This window comes from Corvus cornix, chromosome 2 (genome assembly GCF_000738735.6).
Source record: "Corvus cornix cornix isolate S_Up_H32 chromosome 2, ASM73873v5, whole genome shotgun sequence".
NCBI lineage: Eukaryota > Metazoa > Chordata > Aves > Passeriformes > Corvidae > Corvus > Corvus cornix.
The window spans coordinates 45,930,450-45,953,942 of NC_046333.1; the positions used below are offsets into that span (position 1 = coordinate 45,930,450).

General features: G+C 37.5%; 1 protein-coding gene across 2 annotated transcripts in view; it reads left to right on the forward strand.

The window, feature by feature from the left end:
• The window catches only part of SKAP2 (src kinase associated phosphoprotein 2), a 120,303-nt gene extending 106,542 nt beyond the window's left edge, over positions 1-13,761 (forward strand). For both annotated transcript variants that reach the window (XM_039549259.1, XM_039549260.1), the window contains exons 11-13: positions 1,205-1,317; positions 10,828-10,929; positions 11,327-13,761. In XM_039549259.1, the coding sequence (XP_039405193.1) occupies positions 1,205-1,317; positions 10,828-10,920 (206 nt within the window). In that variant the 3' untranslated portion in view covers positions 10,921-10,929; positions 11,327-13,761. The remainder of the gene's footprint in view (positions 1-1,204; positions 1,318-10,827; positions 10,930-11,326) is intronic.
• Positions 13,762-23,493: the final 9,732 nt, after the last annotated feature.

The window sequence follows — 23,493 nt, forward strand, 5'->3', positions numbered from 1 at the left end:
GAATACTGCTATTTTTTTATAGTGTGATGCTTTCTACCTCTTGATACTTGATATTTTAGCAGGATTTTTTTGGTAATAAAATGAACCAATCATGGTTAAATTGTAAACTATAAATGATGGTGTAGAGTGCTAATGACATGCAAATGTAACTGGTGTATGTTGGAATAACCAGCAAGCCTGCAGTTCAAGAATCATATAACAAAACTAAGATGACAGCCTTGATCCAGCCAGTTCAGTGATATTTATGTTATCAGAATTAGAAGATAGCTTTCCAGTGATGTAAATTATTAGTACATATACATTCTGTCTGGTTAGTGTATACATAATGTAACCGGTCATCTTAGTGGTATTGCTTACATTCTTTTTGCATTAACTCATCACACTCCATTCTCATGGAATTAAAAACAGGAAATAGTTTGCAGTGCAACAGAAGCACCCAGTGTATTTAACTGTGTGTGAGCGCTGTGTTTCAATAGATGTACTCTGTATTGTAAATGTATGACAAAGCATTTATTACTGTGTTATTGCCATATTACAGAGCAAAGAGTGCTAAATAATCAATCAGTTAATGGCCTGTATGGCAGCTTGAACACAGCACATCCATTGTGCTTATGCTGTTAGAAGGATGAGTTTATGACTCTAGTGTAGTTGCACGTTTAGCCAGAGCTTAATGTCCTAAACTGGAGCTGACACAAATATTTTTGAAATGCAGCTTCAGCAACAGTTTCCAAGTTCTCCGATATTTCAGAAGGAAGAATCAAGGATTATCTCAAAGGTTCTCAGAGAAGCTATTTAATTTTGTTGGAACAGGAGAGGGAGGGGGAGTGTATCACAAAATACTTTAGCTTCCTTTTACTGATCATTATTAATTATATTCTAGCAGTTTTATCAGTTTCAAGTTGGGATACATATATGGCTTGCTAGAAATATACTAGTAGAGGAAAACTAGCTGCTTTAAGTTGCAGCTGAAAAATGCTTTGAAAACCTGTAGCTACATGTCTCTCAGTGATGCAACTTGCCAGTGAAGGGCTTGCACAGTAAACTTAATTTTCACTTGCTTTCATGGCAGGAAGGGGCCGTTTCTAAAAAGAGGAATAAGAAATGTGTGCTAATAAATTGCTTTGTTCTCTCTGGAGATTTAAAGAGTAACTTTAGTTATCCTCAATCTCGATTGTTTTGTAATTAGATGCTGTTTTCTTTGCAGATAGCGAAAATACCGATTATGCCAATTTCTATCAAGGTTTGTGGGACTGCACAGGAGATGAAACCGATGAGTTGACGTTTAAACGTGGTGACGTTATCTACATTATCAGCAAGGTATGAGACACTACTGGGGCTACATGGCTGTAAAAAGAAAGCCATGGCAGAAGGGTACGTTCCCACAGTTCTATAGGGGGAAATTGGCACTCCCTTTCAGATCCTTTGTTTGCAATCAGATATTCACTGCAATTAATTATTTTGTCAAATGAACTATAATCTCAATTAAAACATAGCCATATAACAGGAATTAACTTTAAAGCATGTTTATTTCCTTGTTAAATCTTGGCTACCATTTGTTAACTGACTTAACAGGAGACAATGTGCTTTCTGCTTGTAGAAGTTAACCTTGTAGAATTTTAAGTTATCTTGTATGTTATGTTTTTTGTTTCCTGTTTTATATTCCTGACTGCTGATTCGGACTTTTTTGGGATCTTGCTACAGAAGATGGTTTGTTTTTTTGAACTATGCTTTCATCTTCGTATGTATATTGGTACTATTCTGACAGCTCAGATTCCGAATTTGTTTGCTCTGACAGATTTGGGCATTTTTTACTACTTTTCTGTTTGCAAAGTAAATGAGAAATGTAATTCCTTTCATCTGAATTGGCACTAAGCAGAAGAAGTATGAAGTTTTACTCTATATTAATGTTGGTGAATTTTCAGATTTTCCCTTAAGCTCCCCAGCAAAAACAAAACATCTGTTAAAATATATATTTCATGGTCCATTGAAGTCTACTTCTGAACAATTAATCAAGGGAAATTTCTATTTTCCCCACATATTAGAAAAAAAAGCAGAGCTTTTAAAGTTCTCATTGAAAACACCCTACGTTTTAAAATATGTGTAGAATATATATCTAATTGCTGTTCAGTGTAATTAGTACAAAAAATACTGTAGGTCACTGAAATACAGGTGCAGGTGCATGAAAGCTAAAGGTATCTGTTTGTCTCAGTTTCAAAATCTTAAGTTTTGTCACAATTGCTTTAAACCATCTGTGATACCTTTATATTCTGGATAATAAATGTAACAGCTTCTGTTTTAAATAAATTTAAGATTTATGGATAGAAGGATAGTCCTATATAAAAATATAGAAGATGTATTACTAATATTAATTTGACCATGTATGTCTTTTGAGGTATTTCATTGTCACTTAAACTAATAACCGAATTGCATTACTAAAGGCTGAATAAGGCTTGTGGATTGGGCAAACTTTCAAGAAGTTATTCAGCGCTGAAGAATTGTACTAATTTAAAATAACCACCTCTTCCCCCTCTCACTCCCCCCATAAGCCCATGAGCGAATGGATTCCACTGTGCGAGTTTGGCCTCTTTGGGGGTTGTGCTCTTTGGGTACATTATGGGGACAATAAAATCTTAATCTCCAGCTTGTAGGTGAAAAAAATTGCTTGCTACTGCTTCCCCAAAAGAGTGAGAAATTTCATTTAAAAAATGGAGCAAAATAGAAAAACAGTAGCTTAAGCTGTCCTCTGTATATCAACTGTCCTGTTGCCATGCCGTGATTAATCCGTAATTGGTCCTTGAAACAGGCTTGCTGCTGCTCCAGATATATAGAGCCTCTCTCTATGGGAATGATTTCTACTCCAAAACACAGCCCAGAAAAGCCAGCCCTGTTTCACTTAAAGATTGGTACAGCTTTTTCAGAAAAATGAGTGTTGGCCCCTACTGTCAGCTTGGAATTTAGGGTCCTTGGAGGGGAAAGTGCTAGAGAATTATCTATCTTAACCCTCCACTTGATTCAGTTTCAAGGTCTAATCATTTATGAGCTCTTTGTCCGGTAAGTGAAAATATAACCAAAGCAAAAGTGAGCCTAACCATCCCGAAGTGGGTCAAGACTTTCCTTCTAAAATATTTCCTGATCCGCTACATTAATACTTGGATTTTGTGGCAGGAATCCGAGGCAATTTTTTTATTTTTTCACACCATCTAGTGGTCGAAAATGAGAGATGCAGGTACTGACAGGGGGGCGATGTGTATGCATCTAAAATGGTGTCATAAATTCAGCTTCAGCTGAACCTAGCTGTGGCTTTATTGCCTTTCTATCATATGTCAGCCAGGAACATTACTCTTGAAAATCACATTTTGCTGATAAGGAAGTAAGTATGGGTATAGCAGTGTTATAGTAGGAAGGGTGAAGCATTAACAAAATATCGAGCATATTTGTGCAACATGTAATAGTTCTTTGTTTTACAGTGAAATATAAATGGTATAGCCTGCTCTGATGAACGTGATAAGATAGATATTCATCTCTCCCAGCAATAGTTATGCCAAAGCAATATATGTTTACCAGCTTTTCTCATACCTGTATAGAAATTAGGGGGAAAGCAATTATTTGTTTCCAAGAAATGAGATCATTTGTACAAGTAATTTTGAACCAGTTTAGCAAATTCAGGCATTTATAGAATTTAAATAAAGCAAGAGGAGCAGTATGTTACATGTAAGTTTCTAGGTAAATGTCTCTTAGACAAATGAGCATGGTTTCAGTTTGGCAGTGTTTACTTCCTAAAATAGCTAAGTATTTTGCAAAGACAAATCTCCAGAATTTGCTTTAAAATGAGCATCAAAACGCAGTGTTACTGCAATGAGCATGAGCACATACTCTGACAACAGAGATACCTATGCCTGACTAGTGCAGTTACTGTAGAAAAGCATGTTTTTCTTGTTTTAAAGGTGTATTCAAAAACTATTTAAGCTATTTCCTGAATATTTATGTCAGTTGTGGCTTTTGTGTGGCAGCAGTCCTGTGGGCTTTTACAAAAGACCCCAAAAACCTCACAACTTTTTTCTAGGTTTTTCTACCTAGTTTTCCTCAAAAGTTGAGTTTTTAATCTGAGCAGAATTAACAAAACTATCACAATAGTACTTGTTAACTTTATTTAAAAACATAGTTAACATTTCAGATTAATTGATCAATGTATCTGTACAGATATACTATTACTATTATTTTAATTTATAATATTCTTGAATATTCAAGTGGCTTTTATCACTTATGCTATGAATGATGTGAACTTTCAGAAAACTATATACCCTTATTCCATTATGCAATAAAAAAATATAGCTGTACTGATAAAGAGACTTGTTAATAACATTTCTTAGTTAATACTGACTGTTAGAAACTCAATACTTTGGAGTCCTGTTTTCTAAAAGGATGATTGCTCTTAACTCCTGCTCATTTATGGGCTTGCCTTTGCTTTCAAGACCATGTGATAAATGGGAAAACAGACCACAGTATAGCAATCATTTTTATAAAGCTTCCATAGCTCTACTCAAGAAATCAATTTCCAGAAACAAAGATAACTGTGGATGGAGGTAGTTCTATTTTTCTTTTCCTAAGTTTTGTGTGCACAATTTATGCAAGTGCAACACTTGCAGTACTTGTTTGTTTGCTTTAGGTGTATGTTTTGTGTTATGAAGTTCCATAGTTTCATCAGCCAAATGCAAGTAATAGTGAAAATTTACCTCAATATGTTAGTAGGCACCTGCATAGTAGAATTACTGACATTTCTTAACATTAAACTAATTTAATACACTTCCTATTTATATTTGTATTAAAAGAGCAAATAATACTTCAAAATCAGAAATCATATCCTTAACTGGAATTCTCCTTAATTGTTATTATTTCCTTGCACGCCAGTGCTGCTCACTCTGGTATTTATGATCATGGAAATCTCATCTATGACAACCTTTTGCTCTAGAATTTTTCATGAAAGTAGAGTGTTAACTTGGTGCTTAGATTATCCTATATTTAGAGAGGTTTTTAGACAGTAGGTTTCAAGTGTGGCAGATTTTTGTTCTTTCAAGACAGTAAATGTTAAAATGCTCACATCTCAACCTGTATTTTTTGCCTAGTAAAAAGACAAAGAATCTCCACAGCTCATATTACTGCTTATGAAATAAAGTGCAACTTAACAATGCAGCTGTTTCAGAATCACCGTGAACATTTTGTCCACTATCTGTATAATCTTAATAAAATGTATTTATTTGGTATTTTTTCCAGAAGATATGAAAGACATACTAAAATCCTGAGTGTTTTATTTTGTCAGATTGTTTTTTGGCTGATCATACTGAGATCCGTAACTGCTATTCCATGGCCATACTGCCTGTGGCTCCCCTAGCAAATAGGGAGTACCAGTAGGAGCGGATTTGCAGAGTGGAACACTTAGTGCTTGAGGCCCCGGTGTCCACACCATGCTTTCTCAAAGCTGTTTGATGTCCAAAGAGGTCTAGCCTGGTTTTGTGGAATGAGAACACATTAATGGTTGGAGCATGCTCAAGTGCATCTTTCATTTTAGCTTCATCTGAAAAAAATGTAGTGTGTGTGCTCTGAGACTGATGCTCTGCAAAGGGAGCCAGTGGGGGGAAGGTGGGAGCTTTGGGAGGTTCACTTCTGATGCTTCTGATCAAAACAGAAATGCAATGCTAAGTTGTACATTACCCATTTCCTGGCTTGTTTATTCTTTATGGGTGGGGCTGGGAGAACAATAAGTACATGTCTAAACAAAATAGTGAAGGCCTTTAAACAGAGGGTTGGTTAGAACTAATGCAAAGCAACTGTAGCTCTGTTGGTTTGCATACTGATAGTATGTAAGCCTTTACCTACCAGATCAGAAAAAAAATTGGCCATGTGTCATCTAATGGAAAATAAAATGGCCTTTCTATTGTTCCAAGGCATTTTCTGAGGACAGTTTTGGTTCAGAATTCAGTCTGCTTACTGTGATTTATATTGGAAATCTTTAATTGCTGTATATTTTCTCTCATGTCATCGTGAGAAATAAAACCTAATAACGCAATCATACAATAAATCTGGTGCTTATATTTTTAAAGATGACCATTTTATTGCTGTCTTAAAACAACTCTACTACCTGTGAAGAAGTCTCATTCAGTTATTTAGGACATTTGTCATTCTCTGCTTTTAGAGAAAATGCTCTTCTGTGCCAAAACTGCTCCCTAGTTGATAGTGTATCATTCAACAATTACACCAAAGGAAGTTCTAAAACTTTTTAGCTAGTATGAATCTCCTGGATGAATTGGAGATGTTTTAAAATATTATCGTGCTAAAATTGCACCCTAGGATATTCTTTGAAAAAAATTTATTCCTGCTTCTGACACATTTAGCTTGATAGTAGAGGTTACTTATTTTAACCCCAAACAAGGCTATAGATATGTTTTGCTTCTCAATTTTAAAGTTTGCAGGTATTCAGCTCATAAGTTAGTATTACTCACAGTGCCACTAGAAGAAAGAAGGAGAAAAATCTTGAATTCACATACTTCAGTTGTATTTTTAAAAATACCACTCCATTTTTTCTTCAAGGCATTGAAACACAATGATAATTTTCAGCAACTTCTTTTTAACACCAAACAAATAAAAAAACCCACACCACAAACACAAATAACCATACCATATGTATTCAACTATGGAGACTAATTGTACAAGAACTAGATGTTCTCAACTTTTGCTGAAGTCAGTAGAAGTTTACATGGTGCAAAGCATCTGGAGAATCTCATTTAGGCAGAGGAACTTTTGCTACCTTTAGAAAAGTTTGCTTTGGAAATCCTCAAGTATAAACATTTTCTCTTTTTGTATGTCAAAATATCAAAATTCTCTTCTGTAGAGGACTAAAATCTTGGATTTAAATGGTATCGGTAGAAAACAGGGAGTGTATTGCTAACTATTGCATTTTCCCCAAGTACAAAAGGTTTTATGATCAGGGTCTCATGAAGTCATGGGTACATAGACATCAGTGCAGTGAAATTGGTGGGATGGGGACAAGGAGAAGCATTTGCTCGCAGTGTGTTCAGTTGAGAGCATTTAAGGAACATGTAAACCCTGATGGGATTTTTACCCCCTGCTATCTAGCATGCTGTACAGAGAGTGTTTTACCAGCATGTTAAATGTTAAGTCATAACCTGTTCTTTGCTGCCCTGTGAAATTACTTCACTTTGGTTAATAAATTCTGCTGGGGAAAAAAAATAATCCACTCCATGGCAGTGGAAATGCAGAAGTAGCTTAGAAAGCATTTGGTCATTTGTTAAGGTTGTTGTTTCATATTATTTGGCATAGTACATTCCATTGCCCTGGTGCTTGTCTTCCGGTGGTGGGAAGGGTAGTGGTGGCCCCCTCCTCCCCCCGGCCCTGCTAACATTGCCTGGTATGGCAAATGTGCTCCCCGTCACATGGCAGAGCATGGCCGCACACTTGTGCATTCTCCTCATTGCAGGCGGCTGGATCTGGCCCTGCCCCCCTCTCCTATCCCTCTGTTTGCCTTGGAGCAATTCATTTTGCAGTTATTGAATTTCTTTGGAGAGTTATTTTCATACAGCGGAGCATCACAGCACCTCTGGATCTTGATAGCGTTTCTACATAAGGAGAAAGAAGCTTTGTGTTAGTAATTACCTAACATTGTCAGGAGCTGACTGCAGGCCTCTTTCTAGTGATAACAGAATAACCACATAATGTAGCTTTATAGCACATGATTAATAGAAAATAATTACACATCCTACAAAGGGATGCAATATTTCTTATAAATTGACTACAATGGTTTCCTGTAGATTAAAGGACTCTTCATTATTTTATCAGTCCTTCTGAAGTATAGTCGCTTGCCTATGTTAGCAGTGATATTAAGAGCTGAATGCAGTGAGGGATACCAGATGGTAAACCCAGTGGTACCTGAGATCTGAAGCTGATGCTTGCAAAAGCACAGTGCTTCCCAACTTTTTTATTCGTATAAAACTTCTAACTGTATTCATATCCTTCTGCATATTAATCATTATTTCCCACAAATGTGGACTGTAGGCTTTTATTCTACACATCTTAAGCAGCAGTAATAGACATATGGACCTCACAACAGCAGTGTATTAATGAAATTATATTGCTGCGAAGGAGTTTATAATTGATAACATTGATAGAGACAATACATCAATTTGGATTTTATGTCTGACTTCAAGAGAAGACTAGGGGGGCTGCTTATCTGCCTCACTAGTTAAGCACTCTTTCATGGTACTGAGGATAGGAAGGAGGGGTTAGGAGTTAAAAGAGAAATGTCTGTACTTTAATCAGTTTAAAAGGGAGTGCTATCTAATTATTCTAAAACCAGAGATTAAGGTTTTATGTTCCTGGTAACCAGGTATCTGCATTATATTTTTGTTCAGACTTCTACAGACTGCAGATAGTTTAATTGGGATTCATGTTGCTCTTGAGACCCATACAAAGAATAGTAATGTAAAGTAAAAGCTTCTGTGTTGCAATATTGTCTGTATGGTATAATGGTTGCAGTGAATCCTTAAATTAGTTTACTAGTCTGTTACATCAACATTGATTTCATCTTCTCACTTAGCTTCATGGCAGAGCAGTAAGTGGTGTATTAGTAAGTAGTAAAACCCAGAAAGTTTTCAAAACAGCAGCATGCTTTTAATTTTAATTTGAGCTATCTGAATTATTTCTTTAAAAACAATTGTTTCTAAGTCCATGTAGTGTTGCTAAGTGGAACATTTTCAATGGATAATGTAATCCACAGGCTTTTTCTGTGCCATTTGTCATATGCAGTTTAATGACTGCTTAACTGAGCCACTTCCCTCATTTCATGTATTGTTTGTTTTTTTGGCTGATGTCTAGCAAAACTTGCTTAATCACTCTTGTCAGTCACTGTGCGAATTCCATGTAGCAGCTTAAAATCTTTTGTTGCTTTCTCTTGGAGAGATTTATTGCTGAGATTCCAGTAGTATACGTGAGTGCTGCTCCTTTCAGCAATTTCCCACTTCAGTCTTGAAATCCAGTTTGTATATTTAAACAGTGTATTGTGAGACAGAGGATAGATTTTTAAACAGGCTGATCTGGAAGATTATAAACCTCAGTGTCAGGGTATTGTTTCGCCTTTAAGGATTTGGGGTGTAATGTGAAGCCCCATGGGAAAGGTTATTAACTTCTGTGGAGAGCAGTGTGCACTGAAGATCGGGTTCAGATACCCCTAGACTTTCAAGACCAAACCCATCCCCAGCAGTCTGCTTTGGAGTAGAAGGGGGAAGAAGGTGGAATTATTTTTGCCGCTTTCTTGTTCGCATGTTCACATAATAAATGAAGTTTTTCCTGCTGTTTTTTAAGTGGATTTCCTTTAAATCACACTTACTGCCGTATTTCATGCATAGTAGGATAGAATCTTTTAAATCACCAATTCACTGTTAAGAGAAGGAAGAAAATGTTTAATTGAAGGTTAGTGTTCACCCTTCCACAATTAGAAAATATAAAACTGTGTGTGTGCCTGCATGCAAGCATTAAAAAAAAAAAAAAAAAAAAAGGCGAAAGGCAAAGAAAAAAGAAAAAAAGCCCATATGAAAGCGGGCCATCGTAGTTAAGCACAGAGAGAGCCGAGTACACTAAGCACCTCATAGGACCCCAGAGAACTCTTGACCAGGCAAAATATGCCAGCAGCAAATCATTATAGCTCGGGCTTTAATGAAACTCCATTAACCCTTAAGCTCCATTTGGCTATTTATAACCAAAAAACTTTACCTACAGTTCAAAATAGTAGCTTCATCTCAGTAGGACCAGTAATTCAAAATCCTAGAGCTTTTTGCTCTTCTCATCAGAAGAGCAGTGTCGCAGGAAGCAGATGTTGCTTATCAGCAATACTATGTATTTTGTATTTTGCATATTTGTTCCAAAGTAATTTCTATCTTACTAATCATTCAGTTTTGAGTAGGGTCTCTGTTTTAATACTTCATTTGTAACTCAATATATGTATGTGTGCAATTCCAGCTGTTAAAATTTATTGAACCATTTTTTAGGATTGATCTTAAAATATTTATCTCATAGGAAAAAAATAAATTATATACCACAATATGCAGTAATTACATATCATTATTACATTATTTTATTTTCACAATAATTATATACCACAATACCACAATATTCTGACTTGGTACTGCTTTTGGAAGAGATCATTTCTTTAAACTATTATAATTCATTTTGTTTCATATTTATCTCACTAAGCCTAAACATATTTGAAACAGGAGTGCATTAGTCATCTGTCAGCAATATGAGATCTGCTGTAGAATTTTCTGCAAGCATAGAGCAATAGTAGACTTTGTCCATAGAAAGATATTATGTATTAGATATATAGTGTTCCCTTCACATTTGAGTGAAGTAGTTTTTAAAATAAGTTGATGGTAAGTTTCTTAGAGTTTAGCTTGTGATACTAAAAGAATCCCTGTGGATTGTTATATGTCAACGTTTTGCTATGAGATTTTAATTACAAAGATAAGGTTTTTGTGTTTGTGATGAATAGAGGATAAGGAGGTCGGCTATTTTTAGTAGGTGTTAGAGAAGCATGGCCATAATTAAGAAATTTTCTTGAGTATGCCTGGCCTTTTCAAAATTTAGCTTCTGCCTTTGCCTAACTGCATGTGAATGCCTATAACAAAAAGATAAAATGTTTTAATTTTCAGTTGAAATTATTATAACTGTATATAAGAGAAAGCATCCATAAGGAGTTGCATACAAAACTCTATTGCATTTATATCAGACTAAAGGTTAATACTGCCTATTGTTTTCAATTAGGAGTACAATAGATTTGGCTGGTGGGTAGGAGAAATGAAGGGAACCATTGGCCTGGTGCCTAAAGCCTACATAATGGAGATGTATGATATTTGAGAGGCCTGGGTAAGTACATTTTAATCCAATCTTCTGTAATGGCTTATATGTTCCCTTGTTCTCTGTTTCATAAGTATGTCTTTCCTGGAACCTTTGTAGAAGTCCTGTTAAAATAAAGATTATGGCAAAATATATTGAAGGTTCAATTAAAGTACCTTTTTTCCTGGGATTCTATATGAAATATTAGACCACAGGGTACAAAAGACGATATATTTAATAACTGTTCCTTTTCCAGATTAAAAATAAAATTGGTGTTGTTTCTATTTAGTTTTGTTACTTTAGTAATATGTCTATATCCGTCTGTGCAGAAGACTGTGGAAGGGGATAGATATTTGGACTGGGTTTGAATGCATGTTTGAGGTTTTTTGGTTAATGATGAACTTTCAACTTCCCTCTCCCTAATCAGGAGAAATCTGCACTTGAAATGAAGAGTGGTGTGCAGCTGCAGTTTACAGACCCAGCCTCTGGAAGAAGATTCTGCTGTACATGTTTTGTGGTTTCAGCCAATGTAGTCAGATCCTCGCCTTGCGTATATTAAACATTATAAGCTGTAACTGATCATAACTTTACGGAAATGTTCTTCTTAGCCACTTTTTATAGAATTGTAATGCTAGGAAATTAAATAGATGGTAATTAACATATGGGGCACAAGCAGCCATACAGTGCCTGTTGCTCTTTTTCTAACATATTAGCAGCACTCTGTATAGCTGTAGGTTTATGTTCTTTCAGGGAATTTTTCCATCTTTTCCTGTTTTGCAGATTCAGAAAAATTAAGCAGAGCTTCGAGGGTAAACTGCTACTCAATTCATGCATACATTAACCTTTTAATGCTCACTGTACATCTTGTGCAGTTTCATCAGAAAGTTGAGGGAAATTTATGTATAATATTTCATGTCTTCAAGGTATTCTGTTTCCAAATGTTTTTAAGTTATGCTTTAGCCAGTGATTTATTTTTCTCATATATTTAGTATTGTATTGTTAATTACTATTTTGTTGACACACAATGAAGACTTGATTCTTTTGCTGGTGTAATAAATTGGCCTGTGTGGTAATACTGCCCTGATACCATTCTGACTTGGACATCGTAATTCTATGAAAGTTTGTGAAAATATATTAACCCCCACAATTTTTGCTAAGTCAACATGAGCTAAATTGCAGGTAAAAATATTTTTCTCCATGGTAGTGTGAAATATTTTATCTGTACCTTACAGATACTTTTGCAGAGTCAAATCTGGATACCTTGCTGGTATGTGGAATTCTGATACAGGCTGTGCAATGGAGATCTTCACCCTATGTAGATGAGCAACAGCTACCTGCATTGCATTCTTGTGTAAAAGCCAGAACTTTGTGTCTAAAAATATTGGTTGAAACATAAAAGAGTACACTAAAATACTACCACTTGTGGACAAGTGGTTGGGCAAGTCTGAGTTAATACTTTACATGCTCTTCTTTTGGAGATGTGCTTTACCATTAGCATGCAAGATGAACTTTTTTGGATCCTCCCAGACAGTTGATTTGTGAGACCCTTAATCTGCCAACAAGGCAGGTCAGGCCAGTCTGTGAGTTGCTGAGCCTATGCAGGTCCCTGTGTAGTTGTTTGTGCTGTTTATGCTTCAGGCGGACCCTGGGAACACTCTGGGTTAAAAGGAAACATTCGTCTGAACTTGGAATTTGGATCCTTTCAGTAAACTAAGATGCTGTGCTCTATGTTAGCTAGTGTATGGTACTTGCTGGTACACTGAATGCTAATAGGCGTCAAACGGGATGGAGTTTTGTTGTAATTTTTTAAAGAGATAGTCATTGGAATTGATTCTGTGCGTTATCAGCCAAGCATTAAAATGATAGATTATAGTCTTCAGATCTTTCACTACTTTAATTTGTCAAGCGTACTGGTGGATTGTGTACAGAATGTGAAGCGTTAATAGCGGGGCTGGAAACGCTCCTTCTCCCTTGTTAACATGGCAGCGCCATAAATCTGCCCACCAGAGTGGCATTTTATTAATTACAGAATTCCGAATCCCACCACCACCACCAAGTACTTTTTAGGGAATAAACCCTCCCCCACGTCCTGAGACGCGGTGCCGTGGCTCGGCGCTCGCTGTGGGCCCGGCCCGCTGCGGGGTGCGGGGTGCGGGGCGGCCCCGGCCCGGCCCTTGCGCTGCGCGGCCGCGGCGCTGGTGGCAGCAGCTTTTCGTGGGACGGGCGGAGGCGGAGGCGGATCGCGGTCTCGTCTCTGGCCCCTTCCCCCTCCGCGCTGTCCCGCGCCGTTTTCTGCCGATTTTCCAGGAGAGGGAGTCCTTACCCAAGCGATGAGGGGCAGGGCTGCTCGGCGCGGCCTCTCCTGGGTGGTGACAGCCAGAGAAATCAAGTAGCTTTTGTCTGTAGTTCTTTTTTAGGGCTTCCCCCTTCTTAGTACTTACTGCCAGCGGAGAGTAAATAAACTGCCTTAAATTCAAAACGTAAAAGATGTCCTGAAACTCACTGTAAATACGTCAGAATAAACCAGCAACGGACCATGGATGAATGGTTTACTTTATATCTGTGCAAATACCATAACCTTTTTTGGCTAAGAAAATCTCAGTTAATACAACTTAAACAAAACTCGGGTAGAAGATGCTAATCGCTTCATTTTCTTTGTTCACTTGGATTGTGCTTGCCTGTCTGTGAACAGCAAGAGAGCAAATTTTTAAAAGGTGATTGTAACTCTCACATTGTACAGCGTTTTACTTGATTATTTGCTGTGTTCTGGATTTGTATGGTACTGCCATTAGATCTTATAATAATGTTCTACTCTGCAAATTTTTAAGGTTCAAATAAAGTTTAATTGTTTGCAAACTGTTATGATGCTAATAATTCAACGGCCTGCTGTGTTACTAATGAAATTACTTTGTTATGATTAATTTGGAAAATAGTGTGTTGATTGTAGTAATTAAGCACAACAAGGTGAAGTAAATGATTCTAATGCCATCTGGCCTCCAGACTGAATGAAGAAATGAAATGGGGCTGTCATTTGAATTTATTCAGAGAAGTAAGGGTAATACAAATGCTTTTTATAGCAGAGGCACCCGGATATAATCATGCCACTCTGTAGTATCGTTTCATGTACTTCTGTATACGGATAACTGGTTCACATATTTTTCCAGCATCTCGTTAGGATATACCTCTTTGTGCATACTGCTGCTAATTACATGTACTGATGGCAGCGTATGCACGAGTTCTTCTATCAGAAAGATGTATGGGTAAGATTTAGAGAAGTGATATGCCTCAGCTTACCTTTTGCTCCCCTATTAAGGATAAAAACTTTCTGTGACTGGAATTAAGCTGAAAGTGAATGCTAATTAAGATCCCATTCTAAATTCAAAGCCAAATGCATAAACTTCTTTCTTTTTTTTTGGCTCTGCAGTCTGACACGGTATTAGAAGGAACGTAAAGAATAACCCTTTAGAACCTGATCCAAAGACTGTTGAAACTGAGAAGCTATTAAATTCACTTGCTTTTGCATCAGGATCTCCCAACAGTAATTCAAAACCAGGCAATACAGTTTCAAAGTGCTTTTTTGCTGAATACTCTTTGTCCTCTTTCTGAAAGTGATGCAATTATTTCCGTATGCTGAACCAAACAAAAGAACAGCACTGATTTCTCTAAGCCATATGATAGAAATCCATTTTTCTATCTCCGGTAAAGCAAAATGAAGTCGTGGGTATAAGTTAGAATTCTCACTTGATAAGGTTCTGTAGGACCTAATAGGAAAGCTGTAAAATATTAAAACGTGGTGAAAGTACCCAGGTAGATGGCAGTGCTCTTCAGCTGCATGAGCCATTTGATGTTTCTCTCATCTCTCACTCAAGTTGATGAAAAATTTATTAGTATGTAACTCTGGGAGTAAGCATATGCATGGACACCTTATAAACAACTTTCCACTTTACATAGCACAAAGTACTGATAAACTCGGTAAGACCTTCACTTACTAGGGTTTCTCTGAAGCTGACATTTCTCAGACAGGTGTCTGCTTAATGCCATCTTTATTTAGGAAATCTGATGCTGAGCTCAGCAAAGAGTGCTCAGCCAAATCTGCATCTCTGTCTTAGAGTTCATTTCCTGCCCAACATCCATTGTCTTACTGTGAGGGACCAGCACCAACCAACGTCACACTATGAATTTAGAATTGTGGATTCAGGCTAGGTGTGTGCGCAGGATTTGGCACTTCTGGGATGCGATTGTAACTTGACTCATCTTTCCATCCTACAGGAAGAAGTAAGGGGAGCCAAAATTGTGGCAGGATGTGCAAGTGAAAGGGATGCAGCTTTTCTTATCCAACTGTGTTGTGCCAAGGAATATATATGTTTATTTTCCCTTTAAATTGTAAAACAGATCAGGCAGTGATAACCCATGAATTGTTATATCATAGCCTTTTATGGATTTGTTCAGGAGTGATTTTGTAATGGGATCTAGACAATTCTGTTTCTGCTGTCTGGAATTGTCGTTAGTCCCAACTGTCACACACAGAAATTCTTAGGGAGCTGGGTTCAAAGCAAAGTAGAGGAAAAACCTCTGCACCTGAAAGCTATGTTAACATAAGTCAAATTTAAAATGGAAAATGTCAGCTTCTTCCCAGCCTTTTGGGAGGAACAAGTCTTTTAATTAACAGGAAAAGCTTAAAAATCCGAGGTGTCATCTTGTAGCAATGTGTTGGAGAATAAAGTACAACAGTGCAGGCAGTCTGAGAAGAGCTGCTGGTAGATGAAGAGGCAGATAGTTTCAAATGCCACTAAAAACCCATCTATCTCTATTAATTTTCTGCTCTAGCAAACTGATAGGTTGGAGCTTTTATCTTAAAGTATCCTCACTGTCTCACAACCCATAGAGCAAACTTCCTTTCACCTTCTATTGTAAGGCAAGTGCTACTCCATAAAGAGATTTGTTGGCTAATGAGCATTTTACAGCAAGACTTTAAAGTTTATGCTGTGAGATGAAAAAAAAAATTCACATTCAGTTACAGTGGGAGGATTTATGTTGGCAGAAGAGAATTACCAGTTTGGCCACTTCCAATCTGCCGTAATTGCTTGCATATTTAAATATATTTACTATAGTAAATAGTGCTGTGGGGTTTTTAATGGCCACAGACAATAAGGACTTTAGTTTTACACCTCATGCTGTAAGAAAGGTATGTAGCACCCCCGAACTGACCCCCATGTAGAACTGCCTGGGTTAAAGGAAAAAAGTATTGCACAGGATCATTATCTTTCAAAAGCCAGCAGCATGGATGTGTGCCTTGGCAGCCTCCCACCCGAGAGCTGACATGGCCCAATGCCGCTTTTTTATAGTCAAATCTAATAGGGTCAGCATGAGAAGAGCAGAGCGCAGACAGTCTGACAGTCATGGGCAACTCAGTTTGTTCACTGGTGGTCTTCAGCCTCTCAGACTTAGTTCAGTGTGGAAGGGAAAAGATGAAATCTGTAAACAGTCACATGGCATCAGGAAAGCGTCTTCCTTTTCTGTTGCTCTTTTCTAAGAGGACTGCCATTCTTTCCTTATATTTAAATTAAAAGCAGTCAGGCATGAATGCACATGTGTGTAGGAAGGAGTAGGTTTTATTATATCGTCACTTACAATCTTGTTTTGATGCTGGTTTCTCCTTTCTGGTGTTTATGTTGGCATGCTTATAATGGCCACACTACCTTTACTGTAGAAAAAAGGTATTTCTAGCTTTAAAAAAAAAAATCCAGTTATTGAAAGATTCTATTAGCTCCTCTTTTGTCATTTCCCACCATTTTAGTGCATTGTGTCCACAGTATCTTATCAAAATCTCTGTGTTTTTTGTGATAGTAATTTCTGCTTGTGTGTAAAATACTCCAGGCGAATGTTTTGAAGCATCTTTTCCTCTTATTTTCAGGCTGATTTTGGACCTAGGGTATTAGACCTCAATGAAGGGGGAAGGAGAGAATGATCTGTACATCTAGAGTTCTGTTACTTGACTAAAAAATAGGTAGTCCACATTAGCAATTGTGAGAAAAGTTTTGGAAGGTCTCTAAGCTAACCGGCTTTCTTTCCATTAATTTCTGATTCTGAGACTCGCACATTATATTTAACCACTTCTCGACTGAGATTACCTATTCAGCTACTTGCTGTCCTGTGATAGCCAGCCAAGGTCACCTATAGGTCATTATTGACTTGTGACCAGAATTGCCTCCCTCTAATGTATCTGGTACTGCTTTAAAGGCAGAGCTCGGGAAACAAACATCTTCTCTCCTGGGCTTTGTAAATTTTAAGGTGAGTAAAAGTTCAAAATGCAGAGGCATCATCCAGAATAATCTCTCTCATTAAGCCATGTTTATGATTTGTATTTCTGTGAATACTCTTTCTTCATTTTAGTCCTGCATTCATTTACTTATAACAATTATGAAGAGGAGAACGTGTACCATGAGGCATCTCCCTAAAACATCAGATTTTGACAGAATTGAGTGAAATTAACGTTTCAGGTGCAGATTATGTGAATGCCACTTGAGAGTGTGAACCTGTATCCATACCAGTGGTGGTCTCTGTCAGGTTTTGGCAAGTGGAGGAGAACAAAGAGCTACATGTCTGGCCCTTAGCTGAAAACTGAGCCTTACTGATCTATGTCTGATATTATCTTAGGCCCTTCAGTTGCACTGTTGCTTCTGAGCATTTCTAATAAATTCAATGAGCTAGAAATTTATGCAGGTGTTTGTCCATCAGGTGTGGATCGGGGTTTTGAATTATAGTCTGATCTGACAGAATGGCATACGAAACCATGATGTGATACGTTCCCATTTGCCGGTCCTCAGACAAGCTGATGATTCCAAGAAGCATACGTGGACCACAGAGGGATTTCATCATGCCCGTCTCATTAAATGGTAATAATAATGTATTGCAGTGGAATTCTGTTTTGCACATTCTGGTTGATGTTAAGGAGGCCTTCATGCAAAATACCCTTGCTTAGATGTTGTAACATCTGGAACATGGGGAATATGTGTTAGAGTAATTCAGTCTAAAACTGACCAGGGTGACTCATAGGGATCACATAATGGATCCTGAGCAGCTACTGAGAGCACATATATTTCATTTAGTAAACAGTGTTTGATTATGAATTAATGGTGATAATGCAGACAATTATTTCAATAATTTTGTCTAGTTAACAGTAACAATAGGCATACTGTTTGTTAAATGTATTAACTGGAATTACAGTAGCTTTTCAGACTACATTCATCATAATACTTGGTAGTGTATGTCCTTCCCTTGTCTGTGGGCTTGTGACTGTTCTGCTCATCTTAAGTGTTGTCATTTTTGCTGGTATTACAGAAAAAAAATTGAAATGTAGGCAGTTGTCAATGACACAAACGTCTGTTGTCTTTTCCACTGTCTGCTTCTTGAAAACAGTCAGTTCTGCATGTATAGTCTGAAACAAGGGAATTTAGTCATGTGACTCCCCCCTTTAACTCAGCAAAAGTTATGTAGGTAATTCTTAATTTGAGGGCACACTATTAACTCCTCATTGACAAGAGTAAGAATTAGTCACTCAGTTCCCTTGGCTTTATTGCAACTGCTCCTGAAACTTCTTCCTTGTGAGATACAGGATTTAGAATCAAGTTGTTAATATTGCGGAAAATTAATTTTTTTAATTTAAAGTATACTGCTAACCATCAGTTAGCCACCTGGATACAGGGTGCCAGTTTATCTATGAAGTGATTCTTGATGTTTAAAATCACTCTGTACCCAGCACTTAACAAACACAGGGAGTGTTATGAACACAAAGAGAATGGCTTTGGTGATTTTGATCTCCAGAGAAGATCTCCTTGGCGTAAGATAGTTCTTGTAACCAGATGGAAGTATTTTATGTCCTACTCATTTTGAACTCCCAGTTCACACCCTGATGATTTGTACACTCTGGGCTGAGGTCTGATTGATTATACCAGGATTAAATGGGTTTTACTCTTCGGAAAATGTTGCAGGTATGCCAGCTGTGAGAAAAGTTGTATTTGACCCTGTCTGTTTCATTGTCTGCTCCATTTCCCTACCAAATCTGAATTGTATAGGGGCAGGTCTATAGCACTGTCTTGAGGAATCTTTATTATAGACAGCTGTCAATGGCAGATGAATGCTTTGGCTGTGCCTCTCCTTTCAGCCAAGGAGTAAGTCTATAATTGTGAGGATTTATCTTGTTATATGGGTATACTGACACAGAATTATAACATCTGTATATGGGCCACTGACAGTCCCCATGTCTCCTAGTATATTCTATTTTCTCTAGGCCAAATTTATTGCTCTCATAATTAAGTCCAATCCTGAGAACTTAATGGAGTTGCAGGTTCTGAAAATAGGAGGAAATACAGCTCCTTGCCAGCAGCTTGCGCAGTGTCTGCTCTGGTCTGCCCGGGGTGTAATTCCACCTGTTCCGACTGAAGGGTGGGTGACAGAGGACGTGGCTTTAGAAGAAACTCCAATTTGGTAATTTTTATTATTTGTTCCATCTCATGTTAGGAATGCCTGAGTGGCATTTTTCTCAGTAAGTCTTACACCCCTAGTTGCTAAATGGGATCACGTTAATCATGGATGACACCAAGAAATAACAGGCTTACATTGCTTCCAGGTAGAGGCGGATCAGGCACAAGGTGAAGCTTTCCAGTGGTGAGGGCAGTGAAGCATTGGGGTTGGTTGCCTGGGGAGCTTCTGTTATTTCCATTTCTGGAGGATTTGGAGAACCTGCAGGGAATGAACTCACCTGCTAGGAATGACTGAACCACGGCGATTCCTGCCTTGGGGTTGGGGCATGTACTAAATCACCTCCTAAGGTGTGTTCCAGGCCAGTTTTTTGCAATTCCGTAAGTCAGCAGTGAGCTGACACTGCTCTGAAATGGCAGAATAAATACAAGCCCAGTCGTTTTCTTTGCCTGGTACACTAAAAATGCTGTTGCTCTGTGGGTTTATGTGTTCTTCATCCTCCTTCAACTTCACAGGCTCCAAGCAGAAACCAAGTTCACTGTTTCTTACCCAGCAAGCATGTTAGTTCATAACCTCAGTAATTAATTTGGTCCACAATTAGTGTATTTTTGAAAAGGTAAAGGATTCTTTCAAGTATCATATACCTTGAAGTATGGCTGGCTGTGAAAGATGTTAAAACCTATTTTGAGCATATGCAATGTTACATTGATTCTAATTGACATAGAAAGCATTTAATTAATGTATTTTTAAAGCAAAATAGCTACAATTTCAAATTGTAGCCATTTATTCACTTTAGGTAGTTTTCATTAACCACTTGGGTATCCCAGGAAATAGAGAAAAAGATAAAAATACCGTTCAGTTTTGTCTGTTGTCTCTTCTGAGAACAGAAAGGGATTTTTCCAGAGTCCACTCAAGTAAATAGAAATGTTCTTATCCTTATAATAGGCTTTGGATCAGGTCCACATGTAAGGATAGTCCCCCCCTTTTTTTTCCCATACTCTTGAATTGAATGTATGACATATATTTAATCCTGGCAGTATTCTTTATCTCTATGAGAAGTCCTTTTAATCCTCTGTGTAAGAAAGTGTTCTGTGATGTGGCTACCTGATTTTATTGAAACTCACATGTCAAGAAAAAAATTATTGCCTTCCCTGTCAAAACTGACAGTAATTACAAGGCCAAATATATTGCTGTGATTGACTTGTAAAACCAAATCTGTAATATTTCAAGTTTGTGAGTTGGCTTGTGCAGCTCTCAGGAAATATAACCCAGTATTTTCTTTGCAAACTGACATCTCTTTATCTGTTTCTTTTATCATCTTCGTTTTTATTTGTGAGAGCAGGGAGCATACAGCATTTATATGGAATGTACTGGATGGCATTTAATGAGTCGGCTTCTGGGGAAAAGTAGCTAAACAGTAGCCAAAGGAAAGACAGGAAGGTTTAAGCAACGGTACCTTTTATGTGCTCCTCTTTATGCATAAACTTTCAGCAATAAATACTGCATATTGATTTCTTAATTGTAATGGAAACATACTTGGACAGGAGCAACATTATAGCCTATTTGTTGCCTTAATTTTTAAAGAGATTTTAAATTTTAAAATGGATACTGCACTAAATTCAGGACAATGCTCTTAACTTGATGTAGAAGGGCTTGCTCGTCAAGGCTGTGTTGCTGAGAGCTCTTTCCATTTCAGCTGCCTTCCTTTCTCTTACCTTTGTAAAACCAGAAAAATCTGTACTTGGTGTTTAGCCACCCTTAGCATGTGTGAAATTCACTCCAGATCAAACAAATAATTTAAAACTGATTAGTGAAGAAGCCCCCAAATACGGTTCTGCAAAAAATAAGTATAAAAGTTTCACTTGTTTGCCTGTGAAAAAAAATGAAACATGCAATAGCTTCCAGGTTAATATTGAAGATTTCTGAGGACTTGAAGTACAAACTGATCTTTCTTTGGCTGAAGGAAAAAAAAAAGGACACCTACACATCAAATAAATGTATAAACCAAATGCTGGCTTAAAGACTTCTTAAAGGTGGACTAACAGCACTGCCTGAAAAATAAAGTAAAAAGAGGAAGATACATCTTAAATATAATGTAGTCGTTTAGGTGGGGTGCAAAAAATAAATACAAGTGTTGAAGTGTTAATATTTAAGTTGTTAATATATCAACAGCCACAAAGAGACACTTGGAAGTGGCATCCACAATATTGTGTATTGTTTCAAATGTGCAATACCAGATTATTTCAGAACAGAAAAGATGAAGTTGCCGATACAGGAGAAAATATTCTCCATTTTACTTCATCATTTCCAGTCTGCTGGGTGTTAGAATGGTATTGCTGTTGGGGTTTTAATTCTTCTTTTTTTTAATTTTTTTTTTTCCTTACTTTAAAAAAAAATGGTTTATATTTTTTTCTAAATCCCAACCAGTGAAACAAAGCCTAGGAAGTAATAATTTCTTTGATTCTTAATACAGTCTGTCTTCTTAATGAGCCTACTGCACTGCCCTGAAAACAGCCCTTTACAAATAAACATGCTGGAAGTGATTTAGCCACAATGTCCAGACTGTGTAAACATCTAATTATTACAATAAAATTGTCAATAAATATACATTACTGCTCCCTTTTCAAACGTTAACCAACTTTCTCTTTGCTTGATAAAAAGGTATAAATTGTATTTTTATGTCTCAGCGGGTTTTGTTTTCATTACCCTGCTTGCTGCTCTCCAGACAAAAGAACGCAGACTAATGTCTGAGTTATTCCTGGATGGTGAAAACTCCTACAGTTGTTTATTAACATAAAGTGCAATGTTTCCTTTCACAGAAAAATGAACTCTAAGCTTTCACAATCTGATGCTTAGTCACAGCATCTTTTCCCCCACCAAAAACCGAAGCTATAAAATCTCTTACTGCAGTGGCTGTAGCTGTGGGATAAGCACACCACTGAAACACACTTATTAGAGGGAGGAGAGGCCATAATGCTGCTTTAGGACTGAGGGAGAAGATAGGAAACCACAATAATTTCCTCAAAAATATGAAGCTGTGCTTTTCAAATTATAGTATCGTGTTGACCATAAATGTGGCATCAGCTCCCCCCCACCTCCCCCATACGTAGCCCCTTTTCACATTTCTTATATAACTGGAACATTAACATTAGAAAAGCAGAGCGATATTGAATCCTAATGAGGTCTGGCCTATATGCTCCGGCAGGAGAAGAATGAGGATAATTCATTTGTATGCCGCGAAGCATTCACAACTCCATGAGCATCCCCGTGGCTTCGGCTTGTGGTGCTGATCATCTGTTCCTACTTTAGGGGGTTTCATTGCTCTGAGCAGCATCTGAGCTGGGGAAAAAATAGTTAACCGCTTTACTGCTAGCTTTTGTTATATAATGACAATTTAATACGGTGGCTATTTTTTTGTTAACCTGCTTTAAAAAGGTCTTTCAAATGGTTAAATTAATCTTCTGATTAGCTGTGCCTGCCAGGTAAAATATAAGGAGGAAAGTGATGTGGAACATAGCAGTGTAAAATGTGTTAGCCAGTCTTGGTAAACATGTCTATTTTAAATAATCAATGTAATGACAGGCAGCCATTTGCTTGGAAAATATTTTTTTAAAATACTTTTTATTCTATTTTACTGCCTGTGATCACACTGCTTTTTTTATCTCCCCCCCTTATTTTTTTTAAACACTGAAGATACTCAGCTGAGCGACATGTTATTTAAAAAAAGAAAATAGAAATGTTTACCAAAATCAAGGTATAAAAGATCTGTGCAAATTGCCATGTAAAATGATCTGCACAAAAAGGCATCGGGGAAGAGAGGGAAGGCTGTGCCAAACAGATGGCACACCCTGCTGTGTTTTTGATTGAAAAAGAAAGGTAACATTTGCAGCCACGTCAAAGAGACAGTGATCAGCTAAACAAATTGGTCTCCGAAGTGCACCATTGCTGGAGCAAACCCTGCTGCAGGGTACGAGCGAGGTTGTATTTCACAATAATGCCGTGTGTGCGTCGCGGCTCTCCGAAGTGAAGGGAGATGTCCCCCTTTCATCTCTGCAAGGCGAGCGAAAGCCTTTGTTGAGGTATACTGCAATGTACTCTGCAAAAGTGGCAGAG